This window comes from Plectropomus leopardus, chromosome 9 (assembly GCF_008729295.1).
Source record: "Plectropomus leopardus isolate mb chromosome 9, YSFRI_Pleo_2.0, whole genome shotgun sequence".
NCBI classification, from domain to species: Eukaryota; Metazoa; Chordata; class Actinopteri; order Perciformes; family Serranidae; genus Plectropomus; species Plectropomus leopardus.
The window spans coordinates 33,403,191-33,416,566 of NC_056471.1; the positions used below are offsets into that span (position 1 = coordinate 33,403,191).

The following is a 13,376-nucleotide window of genomic DNA, read 5'->3' on the forward strand; positions in this document are numbered from 1 at the left end:
TGTGTGCGTGCGTGTGTGCGTGCGCGTGTGTGACGACATCAGCTGATACTGAAGGTCAGCAGATTCAATTTTAGATGATTTAGTCATTTTTCATGTTTAATTAAAAGGCACATATAGTTTACTAGTACATTTTTCGCTGTAGTACCTCTGATGCGCACTTCTGTTTTACCCAGACTATTTACTAAAAGTCATATTTTCTTGGCTCAGCATGAACACGGAGGTTGAATCAAAATAATCTTTCACATTTGAAGTCCTTTTGGGAAAAAGCCAAGGCTGTGTCTTGTAGTTTCTGAATGTAGACTGCTCTGTGGTCGTCACTTTAACTAAACCTCTGCTACTTTACCTCGTAATTTCTGTCTTTAAATGCTTTTTCTGTTTGTTATTTTATTCTTTCTTTTTAATTTATCTGTGTTTCTGTCTGTCTTTTTGCTTCTGCATCAGTTTGATTTCTCCTCAGGGGATCAATAAAGGATTATCTCATCTTCTTACCTTACATGTTAAAGTGATGCTCGCATGCTGCTTATTGTTTAATCGAATTATCACTAATACCCGGGGCAGCACAGACACCGAGAGTCCTGCTGGAGTTTGAACAGTGATTAAAAAAAAGGCTGTAAGAACAAACTGACGCTGTGTTAAATTAACTAAGTAAATTTAATTTAGGGAAATGTATTAAAGTACTTAAAGTAAAAGCACACATGCCAAAAGGTTTAAATCGATTTAATACATTTTTTTAAATTAAATTAATCACCACACAGCTGGAGGTCAGTAAATGGTCACTCTGGAACATCTCAAAACAAAGACATTTATTTAAAAATATAAGATGTATTAAAAATAAAAGTACACATGCAAAAAGGTTTAAATAAATGTGACGAATAAAAATGATTCCAGTCATAGTCCTCATACATACAGTTTATATGAGATCTTATTTATATGAGAGCAAAATCAATCCATATAGAAATGATTTACTGTCATTCCAGCTCAAAAATTCACTAAATTCAATTCTGTGATTTTTTCCACTATAAAATCGGTATCGGCCTCAAAAAGCACACATCGGTCGGGCTCTAAAACTATTTTGAGCAACTGTATATTATATTTGAGCTGTAACTCCGAGCTGCGTGCTGCAGCCGGGCTGCACTGGTCAGCTGTCAGAGTAAAGTTTAGTGAGTTTGAAAAGGTTCAGTGGAAGTTCAGCCGAGTGTCTCTGGAGATGAAGATTGAAAGTCTCTGCAGCCTCAGACACAAACTGCAGTATCTCACAGCGGTGGCAGCTCGGCGCTCAGAGCCCGACGTCTCGGCTCGCCTCTGATTACTGTGTTAAGAGCGATGGATATTAGTCCCGCTGACTGCTGCTGCAATCTGCTCCAATCAATTGGATATTGATCGGGCCGTCCCGGACCAGCGCCTCCTCGATGTTGAGATTGAGGCGCGGAGTTCGGCCTGCATGGGGCCGAGTACAGATGGAGGCTAAACACAGCTATTACCCTCCAGCCTGAAACGCTCACCCCGGGTTAGTAAGAAAATCAACGCCAAGTTTTAAAATAAAATCAAAGTTAAATTGAAAGGATTAAAGTGGAAGCGGAATTTATTCGCCTGCAGAGTTAAGTCGAGAGATTTGTTCAGACGTGAGAAACTTCTCTGGAAAAGCCCAAATAATCACTCGAGTGAAAATAATGAAACTGTGATTTCAAAAAGAAAGAAATAATGTGTCATCCTAACATACTGGTTCCAAACTTGTGCTTTTTGTTTTGTTTATCTTGTGACCTTTAAAGGTTCAGCACACTTGTTCGACTTAAACAGCTTTAAAGTTCTAGAGAAGCAAAACTTTAATACTTTGCAAGAAAAAAAACGAAGATTTAAGGTAATAAAACAACATTTTGGTAAATACACTCCTTTGCTTTCTGGTAGATTTAGATGAAAAGATACAACAAAATACAGCTAAAAATGAAGCTTAACATGAAGCTGCAGCCTACGGAAGCCCAAAGTGGCCATATATTAATTCATTTATTTTACCTCAGTTTCCCCGAGATAGACAGCCCGACTGCTGGCTTCTACAGAGGCCCTAAAGCACCAGACATTCAATCCTTTTTTTCAAAGGCTAATTTTCTCAAGATTTTTAATGCAACTTTTTTCTTTTATTTTCTTTCTATTTTCTATTTTCTATCTATTTTCTTTTCTTTTTTTTGACTAATTGTCTCTTTTGGACTTGGCTGAAATAATTGAAGTCAGATTTGTTTTAATGAAACAAGTTCAGAGATTCTGTGGTTAGAGTCAGATGGGTGAATTTAACAGAAACATTTAGTCAGATAATAATAATAATTCACCCAAAAATGAACATTCAGTCATAATATACTCCCCCTCACGCCAATGGAAAGTCTGGTGATGTTTTATAGTCCACAAAACACTGCCGGACGTTAACAGAGAAAAGGTGTTGCACTCATCTCCCAAGCAACTGGAGTATATGGTAATCGGATTCGAATGTTAAAAAATATATAATAAAACCACATAATGTCTCCATACTGCTCATCCGAAGTAATCCAAGTTTCCTGAAGCCCAGATGTGCCAAGTTGTTTTGAAAACGTCACTTTTTAGCCTTATTTTAGCCTGTATCTTCTAGCTGCGTTCACAAAACGAATCCTGAATCCTGGTCAGTAGATATCCTGGGTGAGTATAATGACTGAATATTCATTTTTGGGTGAACTCTCCCTTTAAGCTGACTTAAATTTAAGACTTTTTAATGCCACTCGTGTTTAAATTTAAGACCAATTTTGCAATCACCAAAATCATATTTAAAAAAAATCACTAATTGCCATCAGTTACTCAAGGTTAGAGACAATTTTTGCTCAAATGTTTAGTTTAAGATAAAATGCTACCTTATTTTTGTCTCATTGTGGAAACAAGATTTTTTTTGTGATTTTGTGTTGTACTCTGCATACCGCGGCCTTGATCCACATCGTGCCCCGTTTGAGAGCATAAAATACATCAGGGGGTGCTGGTTCTGCTCTCCTGATCTGCATGATGCGAGAGGCAGCGGTAAATCTCGGGGTCAGTAACTGGTCACTCAAGAATATCTCAAAACAAAGTCATCTCTCTAAAAGATATCTGACGGTGATGTCATGCTTGGACAGGCTCTGCACTCAACTCAAACTGGATTAGTCACGGAGGACAGCGAGCGAGGCTGCCAGTGACACCAGTCTGTGTAAAAGGCTCGAGTAGGATGACTAACGCTTCATGTTATTTTCTGGTCAGTGCACAGAGTCGTCATCTTCATCCTGCAGAGACACAGAGAGGCAAAACAAAGAGTAAAACACACCACCTCATATCTGAATCAGCTCCTCCACATTATACATGTGCGTCTCAAAAAATCTCCTGAAAAACGTCATTATTCTTAGTTATTTAATTAAAAAAAAAACTTTAACATATTGTATATTCATTATGTGTAAACAAAATATTTCAGGGCTTTTTTGTTCAAAATTTTCATGAAATAGCTTATAGCTCATGAAAATCAGAAATCCAGTACCTTAAATTATCAAAATATTTTCTAAGATCATTAAAAAAATTTACTGCAAGCTACACTTTTCGCATCGCATCGTCGCATGTTTCCGATATTTTGAAAATATTTTAATTTTTTTTTTTTTACATTTTTCCTGTTGAAGGCCGTGATTATAAAAATTAAAACAGATAAATGCTTGAAACATTGTAGTGTATGTTCTGAGTCTGATGAACTGATGGAAAATTCTGAACTTTTTAACAATATTCTGATGTTTTGAGATGCGCCTGTAAATCCGCTACAACCGACAGATAACATCCTAACTTCAGATTTCGGTTTGTTCCAGGATAAGGACTTTGGGAAACAGACCCTCCATAAGGGTCACGCCAACCCGCTGGCAGAGGTGACGACCAGCCTGAAGACCTACCAGCACTTCACCCTGGAGAAGGCCTACCTGGGGGAGGACTTCTTCTGGGCCTTCACCCCCGTGGCGGGGGACTTCATACGGATACGATTCTTCACACCTGTCCGCATCGAGAGGTAGGTACCAGGGTCCAAACTCTAACGCTACCGCGTGACGCAGACGTTACAGGTAACCGTGGGTTCACAGATTCAGTCTCAGCGATAACAGATTTCAGTAAAGATTGTATTGCTTTAGTGGTACAACCTGCAATAAAAAAGGCTGCATTAAGTGACTGCAAATGCAAACAGAGCATTTCCTGCAGCTGCAGCTTCATATTAAAGCATTAAACCAAACGGGAATCAAATCATGTAAATCTTTGGAAACTTTTTTGTTTTTCCTTCTTTTTCATTATTTTTTTTCTTGAATGTGTTTTTTTTGTCTCTTATATGTAACTGTTAAATTGTTAAATTATTATTATCAATAATAATAATAATAATAATAATAATAATAATAATAATAGATTTATAGTATTTTTATTTTAAAAAAACACTTAAAACCTGTGCAAATTAGCAAAACTTAGTAAAGAAGTTACAAAGAATTACCTACAAAATAAGCAAAGTAAAAAAAAACAAACAAAACAAACAAACAAGAAAATGACAGAAAGAAAAGAGAGTCCTGAAAATAAAAAATACATGTATTTTTTATATATGTTTTTATATATATTTTTTCTGTAAATTCATTTTTCGAATAAAATTATTATATTCATAAATATAATTTAATGGACATGTTTCCCTATTTTTGTGATAATTTTCTAATAATAATCCCCTCTTTAAAAAAAATCTTTTCAGGTAACATGTACAAAAAAACCCAAACTTTAAAACAACCAAAATATATTTCCTGCAAAATTGGAAAGTGAAAGAACAAAAAGAACCTTAAAAACCTTAGTTTCCTTAAAAAGCTGCTTAAAAACTTTAATAATTCCTTGAAATGATTTTAATTATGTAATGTTGATGAGTTTAAATATCGTTTAATTTTAGACATTTTCCCTTGCTTAAAAAAAAAAAAAAAAAACTCTCTGGGAAATTGTTGGACATTTCTTGCCAGGTTGCCTTTTTCCTCATGTTTGTGAGATGAATAAAACCGATTTGCTCGTATTTGAAATTGAGAAATCGTATTTGAGGCTTTTTTTCTGTTTTTTTTTTTTTTTTTTATATAAAAAGGATCTTATTTAAAAGCACTGAAACTCACTACTAATATTTCTCATAAATATATTTTAACATCACGTCTCCTGTCTTTGTCCCTTGTCCTCTCAGGTATTTCTTTCGGAGCGGAAACATCGAACATCCGGGAGACAAACTCTTCAACACGTCAGTGGAGGTTCTGCCGTTCGATGTGAGTCTTCGAACCTTTAACTTTAGACACAGACTGCATGTGTGCGAGTGTGTGTGTGTGTGTGTGTGTGTGCGAGTGTGTGTGTGCGTGTGTGCGAGTGTGTGTGTGTGCGTGTGCGTGTGCGTGTGTGTGTGTGTGTGTGTGTGTGTGTGTGTGTGTGTGTGTGTGTGTGCGAGTGCGAGTGTGTGTGTGTGTGTGTGTGTGTGTGTGTGTAAGTGTGTGTCACGTATGTCTCAGCTCATATTACTGAGATCAGACTCAGTTTGTGTCCCTGAGAAGTGAAGCAGAGTGATGGATCACTGCGTCTCACTCCTCTGTGGTCGACTGTAAGACGACGGCTGATTGAGAGTCACAGCAGTACGGAGAGAGAAGAGAAACTCTGAGAGGAAGAGGAGCTCCGACTGAGATCAACCTCAGGGGGGGGGGGGGGGGGAAATCAGCACTTAACCCTTTGATACCAAAGCAAATAGGCTTTGTCAAACACATGGGAAGAGGGTGATAAGAAACTTAATAAAAGAGAAAGGTCCAAAAAAAGCAAGAAATTATAAAAAAAAATCCAAGAAAATTATCTAAAAAAGAAAAAAAAGAGAACAACCTAAAAACAAAAAAGAAAAAAATGAAAATGACGAGCAGTGGAACAAGAACTGGCCCAAAAAATAACAAAAAATTATTAGAGTTACAAGAAAATTACCTAAAATACGTCAACTAAAGAAAAGTGGGGAAAAAACAAACAAGAAAATGATCTCAATAAAGTTCTTTTTAAAACTTTTTTTCTGTAAAATAATTTTCAGTATATTATTTATTTAAGAAATTAATTATTTAGAAACACCTGGCGCATCGCTCCGTGTCTCATCCAGCTGCTCGCGCTGAGCTCTCGTTATTATTACCAGGGGCAGATGTAATGTTTTGGGGGCCTGGGGCCACAAGCACAAGAGCTTAATTTGAGCCGTTCTCTAACTGGCCCCAGCACAGACATGTTCGACAGCCCGCTCCAGCAAAACAAACCACAAAAAAAAGCAAAAGCAAAATAATTATTCATTAACTGTAATCGAGGTAAAAATGTTCAATTGATCGTGATTCTGAATTTAGGTATGAGGTTTGCTGGGAGGAAATTTTGTCTTTGAATCTTAGTTGAGGACTCCTGGTCTAGAGTCTAGTGAAAGGCTTCTGAGTGCAGCACAGTAAAAGTGATGTTGATTCAGGTGTTAAAGGGTTAAAGTAGAGGAGAGGGAGACTTCTGTTTTTAATCTGTATTTCATTTCCTTCTTGTTTATTCTCTTATCTTTTTTTTTGTGTTTGTTTGAAGATAAGTTATTCCTTCATTTGTTTCGAGGGAAACGCAGCGCAGCGGTCGCAGTACAAAATAGATGCATATCAGACCTGAAGGTGCTGAAAATCCTAAAATATACATATTGTGGTTCCCCTTTTATTCCAAGTTAATTTGAGCATTAAGTGTTTTTTTATTTTAACATATTATTTACAAATTAATCTGAGTTTGTGTGTTTTGCAGAATATTCAGGCGGAGAAGAGGCCTTGACAGAAGGGAGAGAGAAAACGCCAAAATACCATCGGACAGAGGACGGATTCATCAGAATAGGTGAGTGACGACACGCGGCGGTGACATCACACCAAAATGTGCTTTAAAAATTACACGCAGTAAAATATTAATTTCTTTTCCATATTTGAGTCAAATGTTTATTGGTGTTGTGTTTTTATCGGGACAAAACAAATGAAATATGATGCACAGTTTTGTTCTCCGCTGTGTGAGAGCTCAACAAGTTACAGATAATAATTTAGATTTAGAAGTTTTAGTTTGATATTTATGTTAACAAATTTAACAAGCTGCAGGGAAACAAAAAAAAAAAAAGGGAAATTTTTTGTTTTGGCAAAATCCTCCAACTCTGATTTTAACCATCAAACTGTGTTTTTGAAGAAAAGAGAAACAGAAAAAAATAAAATAAATAATAAATTAATTAAATTAAACCAGTTCTCACACACACACACACACACACACAGACACACACACACACACCCTAACCCTCACTAGAGGGGATTTTGGTACGTTTACATGTTTGGCACACACACCAAAAAACCCTAACCCTAACACTAACCCAACAACAAATACAACACACACAACACACTCACTAGAGGGGATTTTGGTACGTTTACATGTTTGGACGGTGACGTAAAGTAAAAACAGAAGCAGCAGCAGGTCAGCTGGTAGCCGGAGGATTTTATTTGTTAAGAAGTTTGTTTTCATTAAATCTGCAGTGATTGAAAGTACCTGAGTAGATTTACTCAAGTATTTTACTTTTTTTTCTCAAATTGTTTTATTCAGGTTTTCAAAGTTTAAAAAAAACATACAAATGGAAAGTGAAAATGAACTGTCTTATATCCATGATAGAAAACATTGTTTGACAAGATAAATGTAGCTTAAAGCGTAAGTTGTCACAAAGGAAAGGAAACTATTTATTTATATACATCTGCATACATATACATCTATCTAGTATTATACCTTTAAAGAAATTTCAGGTACTTTTACTTCACTTGAGTGTTTCTTTTTTATGCTATCTTATATTTCTTATCCACATCTCAGAGGGAAATATTTATATTAATATATGTTTTGAAATACGCAGTAAAGTAGGCCTACAGTGAGGGGAGGACGACCTTTCATATATATTAGGATATATAGTAATAAATAATAATAAAAAACTTTATTTACAGAGAACTTTTCATACAAGGAATGCAGCTCAGAGTGCTTCACAATAAAAAATGCCAAAAAACCCCCCAAACACAATATAAAAGTAAAAGTAAAAAGAGAGCGCTGAGAGCAGTAAAAATAAGAGAATGGAAGTAAAATTATATTTACAAGAGTTTCATTGATTAAAAGCCAAACTAAATGCTGTCGTTCAAAAATGTTCACATTCATGGTTATTAACCTTAAATTGATGCGTAAATACAGCAAATGAAAAGTGAATCTATAAAATACACAAATAACTGAAGCGCTGAGTCACTGACTGCAGCTTCAGGGCTCAGCTGTCCATCAGCACAATGTCGGATTATTTTTTTTCATTAGTTGAACTGATTTCAGATTATTTATTTGAACTATTAATAAATAAATGTCGGCGCTCTGACCTGATGACTCTGTGTCAGCGCATGTTAATACAAAAATACAAAATATATGAAATGAAATAAAACCCACAGAAGGTCTCATCATTCGATTCAACTGCTTCAGTAAATATCGCCTGAAATGCTGATTTAGAGAACAAAAAGACACATTAATGACAGTTTTGGTTTATTTTAGGAACATTTTTCATGCACAAAGATTATGTGACTTTATTTTTAATTTTTTTACAAATTAATTTTTAATTTTATTTTATTCAAACTTGAAAAAAAGGGGGAAAAAATAATAATTTCACAGTTTTGGCTTTAAGTGTTTTGTGTTTTTTGTTGGGGTTTTTTTTTTTACACTTATTGCCCTTTAATTCATAATTTTACATATTTGTTTACTCAGTACTGATATTTCTTTACCATCTTTCAAAATCTAAATGATATAAATGTATAGCACCATATGATACTAATATAATCCATAATAATAATAATAAATAATAATAATAATAATAATAATAATGATAATGATGATGATGATGATGATGATGATAATAATAATAATAATAATGATAATAATGATAATGATAATTACGTTATTATAGCACAGTTTATACACCAAGTGCAACTCAAAGTACTTCATGAAAATATTGTGAAGTAATATAAAATATACTGGGACATAGATGTGAATTACATATTAACATACATGTGGATTTTTCTTTATTTGTTTACGTCACCGTCTGTTGTTTAGTCTGATTTTTCTCTGCACCCTCTTAGCTTTTGTAAATCTAGAAATGCTCCTGCAGAAATGTAGGATTTCAGCGTGTAAGGGAAGATAACAGCTGCGCTGTGAACAGAAGAAATGAAGGGAAGGAGCGCCGGAGGAGAGGAGGACACGTTTTAATCTGACATCATAAATTACCAGCAGCTCTTTATCCCCTTCATCAATTTTTCAGATGAGTCGGCGGATCGATCCGGCCGGCTCTCCTTCGCTCTATTAATTTCAGCGAGCTGCCTTCGGATCTCCTGCAGAGAAACGCTGAACACTTCAGAGATCTTCCTACACGTTATTTTATCCCGTCGCCGACTTAAATGTTTCAGTTAAATCTATAAATGTGTTTCATTAAAAATCTCTAGAAAGTTTTAGAGGTTTAGTCATGATTTTGTTATTAAACACGCTGATACCTGGAGGATTTCTGAGGACTTTTCTGAAATATTACAGGATTATTGATAGATTATTGATATGAAAATATTAGATTCACGCAAAGTCCACTGAACGACAGCTGATACATATATTTGTATTTCTGGCTTCAGGAAAGGAAATGTCTTTTGGTCCACACGACAGAAATTTCGACAGTTCACATCGTGGCCAAAAGTGCAGTTGCACCGTCGGGTCGGTCACGTGATGCACACGGGCCCAGAGAGACTTTTCCCCGTTGACTTTCATCGGGAAAGAGACGTCTGTGTAGAGATTAGTGGATCGCTTTTTGAATTTAAGCCGAGAGTCTAAAAGAGCCACAAGATAACATTTTTTTGGACTGCCGTTCAAGCTAGCGGAGCGCTAAACTCGAAGTCAGTCGCTCGTCGTGGAAGTTACGGACTCGAAACACTCAGCCGCTGCAAATCTCTAACGTGAACGCCTCATGGGCTCCTTAAAGCGGAAGATCCGGGTTCAGTCTCTCCTCGGAAATTTAGTTTTTTAATGCTTCATCCGCCACCGAGCAGCTCTCATAGGAATGAGGCGGGGCGCCGCCTCCACGCTGAAACAAAGTCTCTGGAAAACAGTGTAAAGCTTTATTTTTAAAGTATGAAGCTTCTTTTACTGGACTTAATTAATGTTATCAACTTTTAAAAATGATTTAAATCACAGAGGTCCTGAGGGGTCAGAGTGACAGCAGTGAAACTGGAGTCAGAAGTGTCAAATATTAACCATTTATTTCTTTGCACGTGTGAGACACAAGCTCCCAAAGACCGAAAATGTTTAAAAATGTGCAACAAAATTTAAGAAATGGTATTTTATATCTAAAAAATTCCAATTTTTATTTTAAATTTAAAAATGAAAACAAACTGCCATGATCTGTGAGAGGTGAAAAAAATGTTTAAAATAAAAAAAAGGAATGAAAAATGTTTTCATGTCTAAAGAGGAATAAAACACTTTGGAAAAAATTGACAGGAGTAATAATTATAAATCGTGCATTACAGAATAAAATGTATTCACACATTCGTGTTCCCCAAAGAATAAATCCCACTAACTTTTTCTCGCTGCGCCGCCATCAGGTCAACATCCGATCTCGTGCGGCTGGTTGTGTTTTTATTTTAACGTCTGCTCTGGGTTTTATTCTCGTCATCGTGTGATCTCCGTTTCTGAGAAAAGCTCTCCGGCAGCCGTACACACGTCTCTGGATATTGACCATAATACCCACAATAATAACAGATAATACCCTGTGATAAACAATAACACACACACGCCCCGGACGCTGCTCTCTGTTGGGATTACGCTCGCACACTCGTACCTGGAAGCGTGGCTGCCGGCATCATAATCCCAGGAAATAATCCTCTGAAGGATTATTGCTCTGTTGAGGAGCCGTCGCACCGAAAACCTTCACTGAGCTGAAATAAGTCTGAACACCGGCGCGAGGCCAGATGGGCTCTGATGGAGACAAATGAATCAAAGAATAACCCAAAAATAAATAAATAAATAAAAATAAATAAATAAAAGCATGAAGAAAATGATGACAGAACCACAGGGGTCAGTTAATGGACTTTGGATAAATGTTAATGGGTCTCAGTAACCATTAATAACCCTGTAAATCTGCACCAAAAGCATTAAAACCCTTTAATTACTCGCCTCCATCAACAGATGAATAAATAAATAATAACCCAACAACAAATCCCTGAAAATCCTGTGATACTGACTCGTACTCTTCTTTTAGATGTCGACGTATTTAAGTGAACAGAGCGACAAAATTAAGGACTTTTTTTTTTTTTTATTAATGAATAGTGAGGAGTGGAACAACTTTTTTTTCAAGTTAAGATGATTTATCTGCTTAACCCTTTGATTTCTTTCAAAAACATGGCAAGAATACAAAGAGGCCTGATTACAAAATTAGCAGGAAATTAGTGAAAAGTACAAAAAAGTAACCCAACAATTAGTTTAAAAAATGAAAAATTGTTTAAAAAAAAAAAAAAGGTAAAAACAAAAGGGTAACATAAATAAAAAAAAAAAAAAAAATGAATGAAAATGAAAAATGAAATGAAAATAAATAAAATATGAAAAAAGGCTTACAAGACTTGGAGAAAAGTTATAATCTAATTTTAAATCATATTTTATAAACGCTTCATATGTTTTGTGTGGAAAATCGGAATATGTAAAGTAACTGAAGCTGTCAAGAAATACCTTTGCAAAAAAACTATACGGCATTATAGATCACAGAATATGTTAACAAAATGCAGAAATTTATCAAGAAAAAAATTTTTTTCCATGTATAATATATTGTAAAAAATGCAAAATCAGTGTGATATAATAGAAATCTGGAGAAAAAAAGTAACGTCATACAATAAACAAGAACAAATATAAATAAGAAAAATACATAGATGAAAAATAAAAATAAATCAAGTGAAAAAAAATCTAAAGAATTTATGGTTACAAAATATATGTTATATAATAAAAATCTGAAAATAAAATTCACTCAATAAAATAAGCAAATAAACAAATAAAATGACTTTATAAATATAAAAACATAATAAATTTTTTGTGTAAAAGAACAACACAAATATGGCATAAAAACAAAAAGTCAGTTCAGTATAATGAAAACAGAACTGAACAGAATTACAGTATAATCCAAATAATAAAGTGCATTTGTATATAAATATTTGTGTGAAATTATTTTCTTTGTTTTTAGTGAAGCAGTTTGATTGTAAAAACTGTCTTCTGTGGGGTTACGATGCCTGTTAAGGGGTTAAAAATGTGTGTTTTGAGAATGAAGTGCATCATTTTATGATTTTCTTGTTGAAACTGTTTTTTAAAAAGTGGTCTGAAGTCGTTTTCCGAGTCCTTCGGGTCCGTTGATCTCATTGGTCTCTTTCAGGAACGTTCAAGAACGGGATCGCGGAGGGGGAGGTGGACCCCACCTTCGGGCCCCTGGAGGCCATGCGCCTCACAGTGTTGACGGACTCGCCGGTCTGGGTGATCCTCAGCGAGGTGAGACCACCTGGACTGGAACCAGATTCAAACCAGTTTGTCCCAGAACAGCTCGTGTCTCTGTGACGGGACTGTAAGACATTCAGGCTGCTTTTCTTTGAGCACAGAGTTCTCCAGGAGGTTTTGAGGGGCAGCGAGGGGGATCAGGGTTCCTCAGCTCAGTTCACGGGGACCTGCAGGGATTATTGAGGGATCAAGGAGATCTTGAAAAAGTTTAAAGGGTCCACCAGGAAATTCCAGTGTCTTCAAGGATTTCCCAGGAGTGTTTTGGAGGTTTGAGAGGTCACTGAGGTGTTTTTAGAGGAGGTTTGAAAAGGTTGCACAAGTGTCAGAGGTTTTTGAATCGGTCTTGAATGGGGTTTTTCAAGCATCCTGGAGAGAGTTCAATGTGTCCTCCAGGTTCCAATGATACTGAAGGTCTAAGAGGTCCTTGAAGAAGTTCCTTGTTGTAGTTTTTAGATATCTTTCAGTAGGTTTACATGATGCTAGAAAAAGTTGAAATATTGTGTCGGTCCGACTAAAACTGAACTTATAAATACACGTAAACACGTTAGTTTGACTGAAGTCACACACACACACACACACACACACACTCACACACACACACACACACACACACACACACACACACTCACACTCACACTCACACGCATACACACACACTCACACACTCACACACACACTCACACACACACACTCACACTCACTCTCACGCACACACACACACACACACATCACACACACTCACACACTCACACTCACACTCACACACTCACACTCACACA

At 35.9% G+C, this 13,376-nt stretch overlaps 1 protein-coding gene across 1 annotated transcript in view; it reads left to right on the forward strand.

Annotated features, from left to right (window-relative positions):
• The window catches only part of LOC121947787 (alpha-1,3-mannosyl-glycoprotein 4-beta-N-acetylglucosaminyltransferase B-like), a 71,856-nt gene that overhangs the window by 53,882 nt on the left and 4,598 nt on the right, over positions 1-13,376 (forward strand). Inside the window, 5 exon segments of the mRNA XM_042492903.1 lie at positions 3,834-4,027; positions 5,204-5,282; positions 6,793-6,805; positions 6,808-6,879; positions 12,479-12,591. Of these exon segments, the coding sequence (XP_042348837.1) occupies positions 3,834-4,027; positions 5,204-5,282; positions 6,793-6,805; positions 6,808-6,879; positions 12,479-12,591 (471 nt within the window).